The following is a 15,953-nucleotide window of genomic DNA, read 5'->3' as shown; positions in this document are numbered from 1 at the left end:
TAATGGTTAAATTTATTATTAGATCAAATAAAAAAACAACGTCAGCTTACTATCACTTATCTAATAGTAAGAATAAGGAGAGTTACCAAAAAAATAATTTTGAAAAATTTAGTGATTAAATAAAAAAATTAATAATAAAAAAACTAAATAGTTTAGTGATATTTTTGTCCTTTACCCCGTATTATAGTTTGCCTTGTGGTTTTTCTTCAATTAGGGTTTTTATTGTTTCAGAATTATGAATTTTGCCGCCTAATAACTTTATTTTTTAACACACGCACCTGACAAGAGCGTGGAATAAGTAAGCTTTTCTTTTCCCTGATTTCAGTTCACCATAATCACCACCTATTTTAACATATTTGCGGAAATGACATCAAAGGCTTTTCTTATTTTTCCTATTTAATTGATTTATCGAACTCCTCCAACGCTGGAAAAAAAGAAGCAGCAAAAACAACAATGGCAGACGAAGAAGAGAGAGTTCTAGAGAACCAGCTGGAGCTTCAATTGAAAGAGCAAAGAGAATCCCTCTCTGCCTTAGGCGATGCTCTCGCTTCTGATCCTTTCAATCCCCAGATCCTCGCGGTACTCATTTCTTCCCTACCCCTATTCTTTTTCTTCTCATAAAATCTTTATTTTTCTTGCGATAAATAATCTCAATTGTTTTTTCTTTAAAATTTATTTCTCATTTGATTGGTTTTTAGGTTCACGAGGAGCTTGTTGAGGTAATCAAAGAGACAGAGGAGGGGCTTCTTAATCTTAAGCGCGCGCGTTTACTTCGAGAACCTGATTCAGCGTTAAATGTTTCGAATCAAGCAGCGGTTGAGGAGGTTAAAGCGGAGGCTCTTGACCCAGATGATGTAGAAGTTGAACCATTGAAGGAACATCGGAGTTACCAGGTCGGGTCGAAATGTCGATTCCGTTACAGTGACGGCCGGTGGTATGATGGTCAGGTTGTCACATTGAACGGTTCTGGTTCTGCGAAGATATCTTTCCTCACTCCTACTTCAGAAAATATGTTGGTAAGCTCTCGCTTGATTTCCTAGATTATACCTCTTTTGGTTTTGTATTAAAGTTATGCTTTGAAGTTGAAATCTTTCTTTATAATGTAGTTTTAGACTTTGGAATTTATGGAATTTTCTGAAAGAAAAAGAAGCAAAAATGTGAGACAAGTTCTGAAGAGAAATTATAGGGGTTAGACAACTTTTATTTTTTTATTATTGCATAATGCGACTCTAGTAATTTAGCATAGAACAAAATATTTCATGCTACCATGAAAAGCAAAAGGGACAGAGTTTGGTTTATTTGACATCTGAGAACTTGCAAATACGGGAATAGGATGTCCATTTCTAGCTGGGGTACAGGAACTGCATAACTGTGTTGTTTGAGTAAGGTAGCCTGTGATGACCGTCTTGTGATTGATTGTTATGTGACTTTTTCTGCTCTCTTTCATGTTGCTTGTTTGTTGGAGTTGTATAAGAATTTGATGTAATTTTGTGAAGGAATGAGGAATTATTCTCTATTGCTAATTAAGCAACATTTACTATTTCCAGTTACTAATGCTAGACCACCCGAGTGCAGATATGCAAGTTCTTTCTGCAACAAAGATGTCGATTTGGTGCTAATTGCCGCTTATCGCACGGTATGTTGCAGTCTTTTTAAGGACTAGTAGGCTGTGAGCCCAAAGTTCCTCTTATTATTTATTTATTTTTTGCTGCATGTTCTTTCGCTCAAGGCAGTGCATGATATGAGTTGAATTTGAGGAAACATCCACCTTATGTTATGTAAAGCATCATAAGACAAAAGAATTGTTGCTGAGCAAAAATAAGAAAAACAAAAGATAAAAGAATTGTTGTTTTTCATAAACCCTGTTATTTGTAGATGGTGAGCTAAGAAATCTGCTCGATATGAAGGACATGTAGGATTTATGGCTAGTTGTGTCAGGCACTTATTTGGGGGATAAGAATTAAATTATATATGTAGCCTTGCTGTGTGCTCTAAAAGGCCGTCTTTAGCAATACAGCATATACAAAACATTTCATGCATGAAGTTGATTTTGGTATGGATATGGAGCCATCTGTAGGCCCTAACCATTTGTACGGTATCTTTCCTCTCCTTTCTTATTACAGCATCTGGAGCATCATTTTTCACTTTTTCCTTTTATAACAGTTGCTTTCAATAGATCAGAGTTTAACATTAATATCTCCACAGGAGTGGATGTCCCATTATCTTCGCTGAAGAAGTATGCTCCAACCATGTGGGAGCCATCGATGGTTGGGTCCAGTATTTGGGCAGTCCCTGATGGTAAAGTTGGCATCTGGAGGGAAGCTGAGCTTGAATCATGGAATGATGAACTCAGAACGGGGAAGGTTGTTTTCCGGGATGATGGAAGCTCTGCAGAGCTTGGGGTAGAAGCTTTGACATTATCTGAATATGCACAAATAAGTGATGATGAAGAAAGTGAACTAAGCTCTGAAGAATCTGATTCTAGTGATTGCGAAGAGGAGAGCCCAAAGGGTTTAGGTTTTCTTGAAAGCACTGCTCTACAGAAAGGTATCCAGACAGAAACTACCATCTTTGCTAAGTGGGAAAATCATACCAGGGGTGTAGCTTCTAAGATGATGGCCAATATGGGTTACCGTGAAGGGATGGGTTTAGGTGCATCTGGCCAGGGAATGTTAAATCCAATCTCAGTTAAAGTCCTTCCTCCTAAGCTATCACTTGATCATGCTCTGGAGTCTCATGAGAATGATGAGGATAAAGAGAAAAAAGGGAAGAAACGAAGCAGAGGTGGCAAGAGAAAGCGTGAGAAGAAATTTGCTGAAGCCGCTCGGGCTGCTAAAGAAGAAGAGGAATCAAGACCAGATGTTTTTAGCCTCATCAATAACCAACTTGCAATGCATAGTGAGGCTGTAAATGGTGGATCAACAAAGAAACAACAAAAGAAGGGCTCAGGAGAGGAGAAGAAAGTTGATAGAAAGGCATTGGTTGCTTATGATGATGAAGTGAAGGAACTAAAGTTACGAGTTGTAAAGCTCGAGGAAATGGTAAGCAGAAACAGAAATGAAAAAGCTGTTTACGAGGCTGCCATGAGGAAATTAATCGAGACTCGCAAGGCTTTGGCGGAGGCTGAAGCAGTTCATGCGTCAGCATCAAATGCAGTCGTTAGCAAAGAAAAAGAGAAAAAGTGGCTAAAGTTTTGATATTATGGAATATTTATGTCGGACTAGTTACAAATTATGCATTGTTTGGTAATAGATTTTACCCCATAAAAAAGGGAAAGAAATGAACTTAAATTAGATTTGGCTTCTTCTCTCCTTTTCTGTTGGGTCATTTTTTTCATTTGAAAATTGATGCTCCTGCTGTCTTTGTCTGCCATATACATATAAATTAGAATTTTTAATTATTGTGAGAAGATACATAAATAAATTCATGCAGAGTATACCATAAAAATCATGTCAATATCCTGTAACGGTTACATTAAGGCATCAGCGCCGCAAAAAAGAAAAATGCATGGAATTTAATTTCACTAAATTACTTGGCTAACATTTTTATCCTTTGAGAGGTTCACTCAATCACTGCGTCACTCCTTCAGTTGTACCCAACAACCCATTTAGCCCTAGACCTTAACCCCGCTAGTCCAAAAAAATTTCCCAATCAGAAGCTGCCATGCCATCATCATCTACCTGTAAGTTTTTTAAAATTTTTACATAAAACTTTAAAAAACTGGAAAAAAAATATTTTTAATTAAATTTATTACGATAATAATTAAAAAAACTATTAATTCTTCCTCAAATCCATCTTCTTTCCTGTAACCTTTCCCATTTGTTTGCTTTCAGTAATCAAAATTTAGAGGGTTTAGAAGGGGAAAGAAATATGATGCCATTTTGAAAACAACTAAACCCTAATTGAATCGTTGGAGAAAAGAGATGGAATTGGTAGATGAACACAGATTGGAAATTTGGAAGTGCAGAAACGAGCAAGAGGTAAAAATTTATTAATTACTATAATAAATTTAATTAAAAATAATTTTTTACTTTTTCCCCATTTTTTATTTTCATGTAAAATTTTAAAAAATATAGGTGGATGGTGATGTGGCAGCTTCTCATTGGACTAAAAGTTTTTTGGACCAACGGCGTTAAGGTCTGAGGTTAAATGGGTAACGGCAAAGTACCCAAATTGACAAAAAAAAAGTTTAAATACCTATTTGGAAAAACGGGTATAACTTAAGGGGTAATTTTTAAATTAAACCTAACTTTTAATTACTATCACTTAGTCCACTATTTAAAATTTTTTCTCCGAGAAACTTAATCTTTCTTTTCACTCTTTCAAAAGCTTCTTTCCGTTTGTTTCTTATTTTCTGATTCTTTTGGGTGGTTTCTTCTTTTTATTTTGTTCTTTAAGTTCTGATGATGGACGAAGCAGTGAACCCCAACAACAAAATGTCGACTCTTACAAAAACTGTGGCAACTATCGGTTCGTCGTTGATTCCGGTGATCAATAAACTTCATGACATACTTGCTTCTTCTGGTACCGAGTTGTCCGATATTTCGGTACCGCAAGTGGCGGTGGTTGGGAGCCAGAGCAGCGGTAAATCGAGTGTGCTGGAGGCCCTTGTTGGCCGCGATTTTCTGCCTCGAGGATGCGATATTTGTACTCGAAGACCGCTTGTTTTAATGTTAGAAAACCGTTCTCCGAATTCAGATGATGATAGAATCGAGTGGGGCGAGTTTCGCCACTTACCCGGCCGCCGCTTTTATGATTTCTCGCAAATTCGTCGAGAAATTGAGGTCCAGTTATCTGTTTTTAACTTTCAATATATATTTTTAATATTTGGCAACTTTTAAGCTGGTTGGATTATCAAATTGATGTTTAGATTATAATATTTAAATTTCATTGCATTTGCAAATTTGAAAATTGTTACTCTCTTTGTGAACATTTCTGCTATTTTTATCATTAAACTTGTGTAGGCTGAGACTGAAAGAGAAGCAGGTTGTAACAAAGGGGTTTCAGAAAATCAGATTCGATTAAAAATTTCCTCTCCCAATGTTCTCAACATGACTCTTATCGACTTACCTGGCATTACCAAGGTCCCTGTGGGGGATCAACCTAGTGATATCGAAGCAAGAATTAGGAGAATGATTATGGCACATATCAACAATGAAAATTGTATCATATTAGCTGTCAGCCCGGCGAATTCTGATTTAGCTACATCTGATGCACTACAGATAGCTAAATTAGCTGATCCAACTGGTAAATCAGAACACTTTTAGTTCATGTCTGAATGTATAAGTTCTATTCCAATAGACTGACATATATTTTTTCAGGTTCTCGGACAGTTGGTGTAATCACCAAGGTTTGTATTGTCTCTTTTTTGGAAAGAAGAGAAATTTAATAATTGATTTGATCTGTCTCGTCCCTTGCTATTTTTTTCATCCTCGCTAAATTACACAATCTTTCTGTGCAGCTTGATATTATGGACAGGGGAACTAATGCCTGTAACTTCTTGCTTGGAAAGGTGGTTCCACTTAAACTTGGTTATGTCGGTGTTGTGAATCGCTGCCAGGAGGTATAAGTTACTAAAGGCTGCAGTTGGCAGCTCCGGTGTAGTTTATATGCAATTCCTCCATTGTATTGGGACAATTATGGTGCCTATGTGTTTGTTTCTGTTTCGTAGCATTTTCGGTAGATTCTTTCCTTTATAGATGCTTTAGAGTAAACTTTGTAGCAATTAGGCCTTATTGAACAATATGATTATAAAATGAGTAAGAGCCTATTAAGGATGCTGTGATATGGCCATCCAAGGGGAGACAACTTTTTTTCTTCTTATTATTTTTAAATAATCAGCCTTTTTTTCTTTTGAACTTCTCAGATTCATTGAATAGGTGAAGGTGACAACTGTTTTGTTGTGTGCTACAGGATATTAATAAAAACCGTAGCATTCAAGAAGCACTTGCTTATGAGGAGCAGTTCTTTCATGATCATCCTGTACTTTTCTTCTCTCAAATAGAATTTTGCCTTCAAGTCACCTAATTCCCATAAAATCTGAACATGTTGCTTTTTCTTGAAACATATGTATTGAAGGTGTATAATAGTGTTTCTAATCATTGTGGCATTCCTCAATTGGCGAAGAAGCTGAATCAGGTTGGTTTATGACAGTTTTTCATTGAGCTCCTAAGGCTTCGTTTGGATGGGCGATTGACTGCGGTGCGGTGCGTTTAACTTACTTTTTGTCTCACGCTACAGTATCGCTACAGTATCTAATCTCACCGCCACCGCTGTTTTTACACTAACCGCAGCTAAACGCACCGCCCATCCAAACTCACCCTAAGTCTTTTAACAATTATATATATCTTATTCCTTATTCCACTTGTTATACTTCTCGATTTTTGTGATTGATTTATCGCTTTCCAGATTCTAGAGCAGCATATTAGAAAGGATCTCCCACACTTGAAGGCTGTGCTAAACTCTCGTATGCATGCAGCTATGAAAGAGCTGCAGACTTATGGAGATGTTGTGGAATCAAAGGTAAGTTGTCACAGTTTGGGAAATGTCAGTGGTACTAGCCTACATTTTCTGAGGTTAGGTTTGTAGTGACTTTTAATCACTACTCCATGTATTACCATTAAATTTTAAGCTGTATGCTTAACAAGCTGTAAAACATATTCAAGAATGTTGCATGATGCCTAAGTTGTTATCTGGGAGTTAAGCATCATCGAGTTTCCTGTTCTCCTTGTATGAAAGGGAACAAATGTTCTATTACAGTTGAGGTTGAGGTCTATGTAATTAGTTCTTGCTATTTGGTGATGGCTGCTTAGTTTTTTAGTATACTTACCCTTACACCTTCATGTTCATGACTTTGCCTCAATAAAGCCGAGCATATTTCTTAGAGAACTGAATTTTCTTTTTTGTTAAATTAGTTATCTCTGATTATTACTCATGTCCACATCCAGGCAGAGCAAGGAGCAGCCTTATTGCACATTCTTAGAAGATACTGTGATGGTGAGGTTTTTATTTTCCTATTTCCATTTTTAGCGTTTCAAAAAATATATATTACACTTATTATCTTGTATATTTGTACATGCTGCCTTCTAATTTCAAGTGGGACAGTGGAATGTTGCTCACTAAATTTTCTGCTGTTGCTAAGTTTTCAATTTTGTTTTTATTTTTCTCATTGTTGGAAAGATTTTTCTGCTATGGTTGATGGAAAAAGTCCGGACATGTCAACTAAAGAATTGTTTGGAGGAGCGAGGATCCACTACCTATTTCAGTCAATGTTTGTGAAGCTCTTAGAGGTTATGAGTCTGTCTTTCTAAAGCTCTTATGTAATTGATGCTCTATCTTTTTGTGTTGTCTGGAATTTTCCCTGCTTGAGAACTCGGAGTTAGCTTCTTTTTTACAGGAAGTGGACCCTTGTGAAAAGTTGACTGATGAGGATATTGTGTATGCCCTTAGAAATTCCTCTGGTCTAAGAAATGTTCTATTTGTCCCAGAGGTGAGTATGACAGTGATTGGTTGAAACTTAACCAATTGTTGAAACCAGTGGATCTTATAAATCATGTATTTCGCTGGGTTTAGGTTCCATTTGAGGTTTTGGTTAGAAGACAAATTGCTCAGTTGTCAGACCCTTGTCATCAGTGTCTATGGATTGTCTATGATGAACTGATAAAGGTGAGAATAGTACTTCATATAGTACTGGGATCTTTTACCTAATTAAATTATGAGTTTAATATGTGGATATGGTGAATAGAGAGAATTTTGTGCAACAGATTTGCCTGGCTTGTGAATCAACTGGATTGAAGAGGTTCCCATCGTTAAGAAGACACATAAATGACGTTGTAAGAAAGTTTTTAGATGCTGCTGCTAAGCCTGCTGAGACAATGATACGAAATCTCATTGAGATGGAGGTTATTTATTTCTTGTTTTCCTTTCTTTATATGATATCTAGAATAATGTAGGAGTTAGTGTGTATGCAGCAATATCTATTGGGTTCCCAAAAAATTGACATTGTAAGGAGTTTCTAGAAACCTAGGGTCTACTCGTGGATATGCATGTGGTTGCATGTATGACATGTGGATCCCTTATGGAAATATATTGGACCTAGAAGAAGCTTAGTAAGAAAAAAAAAAAAAAAAAAACTTCGAAAATGCTTGATGAAAATTTCGAGTCCTGTTTAGTGATTCTGTAATTTCATTTCAGTCATCATTCGTGTGTGAACCTTTGCAAGCAATGCTCTTTTTCTACTTTACTTCACTGATGTTTTTATATAATCAGTTTCCAATTATTCATGCTCTTTTGTTTAGATGGGATTTGGTTAGCACCCTCTTTAGTACAAAAAATTTAGCACCAACTATCAGCTTTTATCTGTTCCTAGTAGGTATGATTTTTTCTGCTTTCATGATTCAATTTATTTGATATGATCCTTTTTTTTTCATCTCTCACAGAAAGCAACTATACCTCAGTTGATTTGACTAGTATAGGTTTCAGATCTAATTTTTACAGACCATTCTGTGATTCACCCACCAAGATATAAGCTGCCTTCTATTAAAATCATATTTTTGAAATATTCTATAATGCGTGATTACAAATTTTTTGTTTTCATTTTCTTTAATATCAGATGGATTATATAAATTCTTCACATCCAAGTTTTATTGGTGGGAACAAAGCTGTTGAGCTTGCTGTGCAGCAGATGAGATCATCAAAGGTATAGATGTTATTTCAGTTGAATCAATGTGTGGGAAGTTAGCCTTTTAGTATGGAGTTATAGTTTTATATTGCTCACTTCAGTTCAACATTCATCCTCCCTTGTGAGACTGACTGACAGTTGAATCTGAATTTTCTGGAGGGATGTGAAATTGTATTAAAAGTACATTTTATAACATCTATTCTATTATTACAGAAATGAATAGAAAGTAATTGTTTTGAAATCTTAGGTTGATTCACATGTAATAATTTACCACTCTGAATTGACAACTGCATGATTCTATCATGACTTCTCAAGTTCTTTTCATTGGTTGATTTGTTGTTCTGCAACAATAATGGGTATATATTGTTAACTTTATACATGATATAGACGCATTTACTTGATCTTTTTATCATTCAGGAGAGAGCGGATGCTGAAAAGGTACCTATATCTGACAAGGGCCAGTTCTCCCAAACTGCTGCTCCTAGATCGGTTTTGAATGGTGTTTCTAAACAGGTGTCTGTTTTTACATTTTTATTTTACTTTTTTCTTTTTGTAAGAATTCATTTGGGGAGGAAGTAGGCTAAAAGGAAATTGCTAGAAATGAACATAAAGCTCTCCAAGCTTCAGGCTTTGTCTTATGATATATTAGGTTTCTTATCTGTCTGTGTGAAGATATCTTAGTTGGTAATAAATGAATATTCTTTTTGAGCACCCTAACAAACAAGCTCCATTCATGCCCCTAGATGTATCTCCTTGAAGTACTAAAACTGAGTCTTATTCTCAGCCCTTGATTATTTGAAGCACTTACCCTTATTTATCTAGTTCATATACTTTTTAGCATTAGATGCATGCAATTACTTTGAGTGAGAACAATTGACCCTTAGTGTACTGGTCTTCAATGCATCACACCGACCTTCGTTCATATATGCAAGTGAAACCCTTCTAACATAGTAGGAGAATACCATTATGCTTTATCACATAGGAATCCTTTAATATTTTTGTGAGGACCAATTGTAAGCTAAGGGTAATTATTCCATCATGGTTCAGACGGAGGTAACATCTTGGTGGTAGAACTGTAAACATCTGGAAATATAAACCATGCTTATCATTTACTTTTTAAGCACTTAATCTATGATGGCATTTTGGCAGGGAAATCATCCTCAGTCAAATAATGGGCGACCCGTATTAACTGGTAATTTACTCTTTACTGAAGACTAGTCCAAGTTTGTTTGTTTCTCATTTATTTTTGTTTTCTTTCTCACATGATTCTAGTATGACTGATTGACTTATCTTTTTATGATAAGAGAATTGCAGTGGCTGAAAATATGATGCTTTTTCTTTTACATCTTGAAAAGAAAACATGAAATTCCGGCTGTGTGTTTATCATTGATCCGGGTTGGAATGTTTCAGTGTATCAACAGCGCACTGCAATTTCAAGATCTGTGTATGTATGATAACATTCCACTTGGCTGAAGATATAGTATGAGATGGGTGTATATTGTGATACATTCTGTTGAAACATCTTATTCTTATGGTTAATGTCCCTTGCAGAGACTGCTGCACTATTCTGTGTTATATGCTTCAAGGAAAAAACGCATTAATATAGTATTTACATTGCCAAGAACAATGGAAGGAAGGATCCAAATTTAACACTATAGAAAATTCAAATAATTTTATATTTCCACAAATAGTTTTACCATTATTTCTGAATCTTCTAAGTGAGTTTGTGATGTTCATATAGATGATACCGATAGGCCTTCGCATGGACAGTTTTTTAGGGCTGTTCATTAATAAGCATCAACTTAGGTAACTTTTATTTAGGTGGCAGTTTATCTACAAGGAGTTGGGGCATTTCTTCAATATTTGGGAGCAAGGCATCATCTAGAGGGACTGCAGCTATTGAATCTCCTGAAGAAACTCTTCATGATGCAGAGAATATGTCATCAACAATCCAACTGAGAGAGGTATCTATACATTTTAAAGCCTTGCACTTGTGTGTGGGAAAGTGTTCATGACTTTGTTTTTCTTTATAGCAACATATCTCTTGCCTGTCCTAAATTCACTTCCTTCATGTTTTACCTTGGTGATCTCAGCCTCCGTCAATTTTAAGACCACTTGAAATGTCAGAGAATGAAGCTACAGAAATAATTATCACCAGAATACTTGTGAAATCCTACTTTGATATAGTCCGGAAGAACATTCAAGACTTAGTGCCGAAGGCTATAATGCACTTTCTGGTAATACCGTTTCGTTTTCCTCTCCTATTGGTCAAGTTTAAACTTATTATTCTGACGAATCTAAAATATTTTCCCCCTTTTTATCAATTCAGGTCAATCATACAAAAAGAAACCTTCATAACACTTTTATACAAATATTGTACCGGTATGTCCCTTTTGGTTGATGGTGTTTTAAAGTATCTCATGTTTTAGTTTTCAACTTGCAGAATAGGTAAATGAAAAAAAAAAAGTTCATTTGCCTCTCAGTAGTTGTGGTTGACTTATTTTCTTATATGAACGCTTGAAATAATGTTGGTCATGGAGATATTGGTGTTTTAATTGCCCAAAAATTTGATTGCAAATCAATGTATACAAACAGAAAAGGGTAATAATGGAACACTTCTATCATCTGACATTTAATTCAATTTTTAGGAATGTACGAGTGAAAGATGTGCTTTTGCAGTAATAATTAATGCAAAATTCTTGCACTTATATGAATGTTGTTCTCTCTTTCTTCCCCCTTTTCATTGTTACTGTTGTGGAGATGTCTGTATGCATGTTGTTACTGAAGTCTGAACCTTTGGATACACAGAGAGATCCTTTTCGAAGAGCTGTTGCAGGAGCAGGACGAGGTTGTTGCAAGACGAAAGCACGCAAAAGAAGTGTTGCGTGTTTTGAGGCAAGCTGTTAAGGTTTGTAGTTACTTTAATTTGTTAATGTTGAGGGAAGTTTGTTTAACTCTTATGACATCCATCCATATTTCATCTTTTACTAGTCGTTCTTGTACTATTGAGCTTTCATATTATGACGTTTGTCTCTTTTGACTGAAACTATTTTTCTGCCTATTTTAGACGCTAAATGAAGTTGAATCAGATGTGGAGTTCCAACACAGGACTACAAACTTGGGTACTGATGCTAGTCCCAGATTACCAAATTCTCCCGAGATCACCAACGGTAAGAGAAGTTCATCTAGTATGTTGTCATCCAGCAAGCCCAGAGCTCGGAAACTACTCTATCCAGAAGAGCCACCATTGTCTTTCAGCTTCAATGTTGGACTACGCTACTAGTTGGTTAGAATGCACGTCTCAGTTCCCAGATCCCACTGATTGCATTTGGTGCCTAGCCAGGGGATTAATGCATCTCATAAGTGATAGGCTTGTTCCTAGATTACAGTTTACAGATCTTCATACGTTCTAGCAGCGAAGTTTGGTTAACTGGATTTGCCATGTCAATATTGCTTTTAATGAGAGTATTTCAATTTTGCACGACACTAGTTGAGTTTTGTGTTTACATGCGAGAAGAGAATATTCATTTTTGCCTATTTTTCATTTCATTTTTCTTTAGGCATCCATGTTGAATAATTTGTATTTGATTAATATTCGAACATGAGTGTGAAGTATGAGTTTTTTAATAAAAGAAAAAGAAAATTGGGTACATTCTAAATTTGGGTCATGTTACATTTCTTTTGCTCGTGTAATCTATAATTTAGTTGAACGATTACACTAGATCACACCTGCTGTAAACAGTCTTAAATTTACTCCTGTTCTTTGAAAAGAAAAGGGAAACAACCATAGGATTTGGATGCAATCAGAAGAAATTAACATGGACTGCCAACAACACCTACATCTTAAGGTATATAGACGATTGCAATTTTGTCTATGAAAATAAGAGGGAAATGATTCATATGAAATGGTATTCGCTGGTTCCAAAACTACAATCTCCTATGTACTCTAATGAAGTTTGTTGTGTTCATTGCGACTGCAGTGGAGCATGCATAGGCTCCACCCAAGCACAATGTTGCCGATAGAAGAAGAAAGGTCTTCCACTGTCTGCTGGATGCTAGAATTGCTAATGCAGTAAGCACTAGAGCTGCTGCACTAAGCCCGTTTTTCCAAGCTGTAAAAGCTTTGACTACACTACTGCAACCCTTGCAATGTATCACATGGCGGAAATATCGGTTAGCCAAATTGGGAGCATGCATTGTTCCAATCCCACCTTTAGCTGGTGAAGATGCCGAAACTCCAGCAATGAGTCCTGCCGGTGCATGTTCTACCACTGCAGGTAGTTTAGGTGGAGATAAGGTGCTGTGACCAAAATAGTAAGGCATTCCATGCCCAACTTTATCCATCCACTTCCTGTATTCAGCAACCCATGTATCCGAGGACTTTAAATTAATGTACAACTCTTTTGTGGGAACCTTTTCTTTCATGAGTACCTCATTCTGGGATGACAAAAATCCCATATCTTGCTCGAAGACCTTGCTTGCATTCTGATGGAAATACCATTTAGGGAATAGCTTCGCCAATGGAGATCTTTTGGTTCCTCCAAACCTAACAATAAGCATAGATTTCCCTTGTCCAGTTGGTCTGCAAAGGAAGAGACCTGTAAAGTAGTGTTTTTCTCCATCTTTATCAACCAGTTCTCTGTTATTCTGAAGAACACATGGTGCATCAAAGCGTAAGAAGTTGGGCATGGATCCATCTTTTTCTTTACCCCACCAGCCAGCGAATCCTCTATGCGTACGTTCTGTTACCTCAAACAGAAGCGCCTGAGCATCTTCCCTTTTGGCAGTCCAATCAGTTCTATCATGAGAGATAGGGATATGTGCAGGATCCATGAGGTTCTCAAGGAGAATCGAGTGGTCGTATGGAAGTTCATGGATAGTTGAAGTGTCTTGAAACCCTGGTCTGGCGAAGTTCTCGAACCATGGTAGTTTTTCAGGGTTCGGTGGAGTCGTCTGTGACATCCATACCCATACAACTCCTTGGGACTCTTTCACATCATATGTCTTAACGCAAACTGAACGAGGAATTTTGGCATCAGCTGGAATCTGTTGTGAGAAAAGTCTTATCAACATATGGTAGCTTAATGCACTCTAATGAAGTAAATAAAAAATTTTAAGTACATGCAGACCTGAGGTATCTTGACACATTTTCCATTGCCTTCAAATTGCCAACCATGGTACAGGCATTCAAGTCTACCATCGATCAATTGACCTTCAGATAGCTTGGCTAATCTTAAATCAAGAAGAGCTAAGGTCAAAATCATTTAATATGAAGCTCAAGTTTTCAACTCAAACAGGTCCCATGAATAATTGCATGCTTACACATGGTAGGTTAGAGATGAAAGTGGCAAGGGATTACCTGTGGGGGCATCGATCTTGATAACAGTGTAGCACCCCGTTGCCATCTTTATACAAGACGAGCTGCTGGTCAAACACAGTGAGACCAAGAGGTGCATCATCAGGTACATCCTTGGTGAGGTAAAGTGGGTACCACTCCTCAGTCCAATTATAATCCGCCACGATCCTATCCCCTTTGCTTTCCTCCTCACTACGATCATCACCTTCTCCTTTGCTCTGATCCAGGGAAGATGCACTCTTCAAATCAGTCACTGCATGGCATCTCACCTGGTTGTTTCTCAAGTTCACTGGTTTAAAACCAAGTAATGGGTTGTTGAAACTTACGCTTGTGGTTGTTAGTTTTGAGGTGGAAAGTGGCTTAGACAGATAAGTAGTGTGAGGGAGACATGGACTCAAAGATAGAGCCATGATATTGGGTAGAGTAAATTCTGGTATCCAGAAGGAAGAAGAAGAGGGGGGAAATGCTTAGAAAAGAGAGAAATCGTGCTATGAAATTGGGAGGGTGGGGGTTGCTTGCGGGAAGGTTGCTCTACTCGTAACCACACATTTTCTCAGAGAAAAGGAAAGAAAGTCCACCAAACAAGGCACAGCCTTGGTTCCACATCTTCACATCTGTTGCTTTACATTTGGACTTTTAGACATTTGCTTCATCTAATATTTTTTGTTATTTAGCAGCGCAGGACCCACTCGTGGCTTTCCTAAAAAAAAAACACATTTACGCTGCTACATTTGCACTGCGACCAGATGGGTGTCAAAGGGTCCGAAACTACTCATTTCATACGGTAGATCTGAGTTTTTAATTTACGGCTAAATTACACAATTAGTTATTAAATTATGAATAAATTTTTATTTTGATCATTTAGTCAAAGAGAGTAATAATTTGATCACTAGTTTATTCAAAAGTTTTCATTTAAATTATTAGATTGTTAAAATCGATATTGTATGGGTTTGTTTGTTCGCACGGTCTACACTAATTAGAAGCTATCTTTTCCTTTCTCTTTTACAGTTCTATTTTTCTTTTCACGAACAACTTTGAACGTCATGAATCTACAAATCAAAACTCAAGTAACTTTTTTCTTTGATCTCTAGCATTGACCGTTATATCGAGTTGGATCTATGATCTATTTTTTTACTCATTGATGGATACTGATCTACCGCATTGATCGTCGAATCGTCACATAAAACTTGCTCACGAAATATTTTTTTAAAAGAAAAACTCAGGCCAACAACTTAAATAAAAAACCCTTTTAAATAATTTAATTCTCAAAGTGTAACTTTTTTTAATTAAATAACTAAAATAAAAATTAACCCATAATTTAATATAATTTACAAATTAAGATTTTATTCAAAACTTAGATTCCACCCCGATATGACAAAGTTACTTAAACTAATTAGTATCTTTACGCTTTTAATAATTAAATTATTAGTTAGACGATATTTTATATTAAATACAATAATTAACTTAACAAAAGTTTTAATACGTAAACTGCAAACATGCATTATCTAATATTATAAATATAATGAGCAAAAAAAAAATCATTATGACTCCTCTACGTTAGTGGGAAAGAAAAATCAATATTAGCCGTTCTCTTTCTCATAGATATGGATTATCCTCTATTATTAAAAACATGCAGGATATGACAAATGTGATAGTTGTGCAGAATACTAAATTTGCTGTGATTCAGGAAATCCCGGAATCAGGCCATTATGTGACCTATTTGCGCCTGAAGTACCATTGGCACAAAACAAATTACAACAATGCTAATGAGGATTTAAGTTGCATAGACACCAATAATTTGTATTTGCCGCAACTGGTTCGTGCTTGCGGAAAAGACATTCATTTATATCATCATTGCAAGTTGATTTACTACATTGATTCATGCATTTTAGATAAGTAGAAATACAATACATTTTG

General features: G+C 36.3%; 3 protein-coding genes across 4 annotated transcripts; 2 read left to right on the top strand and 1 right to left on the bottom strand.

Moving 5' to 3' along the window:
• The first annotated feature begins 252 nt into the window (after nt 1-252).
• LOC107906808 (zinc finger CCCH domain-containing protein 22) lies at nt 253-3,293 on the top strand. The gene is made up of 4 exons (XM_016833926.2): nt 253-579; nt 699-1,016; nt 1,576-1,636; nt 2,206-3,293. The coding sequence occupies exons 1-4, from the start codon at nt 454-456 to the stop codon at nt 3,195-3,197; spliced, it is 1,497 nt and encodes a 498-aa protein (XP_016689415.2). The 5' UTR covers nt 253-453; the 3' UTR covers nt 3,198-3,293.
• A 1,006-nt stretch (nt 3,294-4,299) lies between these two features.
• On the top strand, nt 4,300-12,330 carry LOC107906809 (dynamin-related protein 3A). Its single transcript, XM_041093245.1, has 20 exons — nt 4,300-4,784; nt 4,965-5,247; nt 5,322-5,350; nt 5,462-5,563; nt 5,914-5,982; nt 6,079-6,138; nt 6,409-6,522; nt 6,948-6,996; nt 7,180-7,289; nt 7,397-7,489; nt 7,573-7,665; nt 7,764-7,901; nt 8,612-8,698; nt 9,098-9,193; nt 9,830-9,872; nt 10,502-10,644; nt 10,774-10,917; nt 11,010-11,062; nt 11,489-11,588; nt 11,748-12,330. Exons 1-20 carry the CDS (start codon nt 4,404-4,406, stop codon nt 11,961-11,963), a joined length of 2,403 nt encoding a protein of 800 aa, XP_040949179.1. The 5' UTR covers nt 4,300-4,403; the 3' UTR covers nt 11,964-12,330.
• Nucleotides 12,331-12,415: 85 nt separating this feature from the next.
• On the bottom strand, nt 12,416-14,673 carry LOC107906810 (protein TIC 55, chloroplastic). Of its 2 annotated transcripts, none has more exons than XM_016833928.2 (3): nt 14,040-14,673; nt 13,810-13,912; nt 12,416-13,726 (listed from the first exon to the last, which is right to left on the bottom strand). In XM_016833928.2, the coding sequence occupies exons 1-3, from the start codon at nt 14,444-14,446 to the stop codon at nt 12,608-12,610; spliced, it is 1,629 nt and encodes a 542-aa protein (XP_016689417.1). In that variant the 5' UTR covers nt 14,447-14,673; the 3' UTR covers nt 12,416-12,607. The 2 variants fall into 2 exon arrangements, with proteins under 2 accessions (XP_016689417.1, XP_040949180.1); XM_041093246.1 differs by having other exon boundaries at nt 13,810-13,907; nt 14,040-14,643.
• Nucleotides 14,674-15,953: the final 1,280 nt, after the last annotated feature.

This window comes from Gossypium hirsutum, chromosome D05, assembly GCF_007990345.1.
Source record: "Gossypium hirsutum isolate 1008001.06 chromosome D05, Gossypium_hirsutum_v2.1, whole genome shotgun sequence".
NCBI classification, from domain to species: Eukaryota; Viridiplantae; Streptophyta; class Magnoliopsida; order Malvales; family Malvaceae; genus Gossypium; species Gossypium hirsutum.
This window is presented reverse-complemented; position numbering and strand designations above follow the sequence as displayed.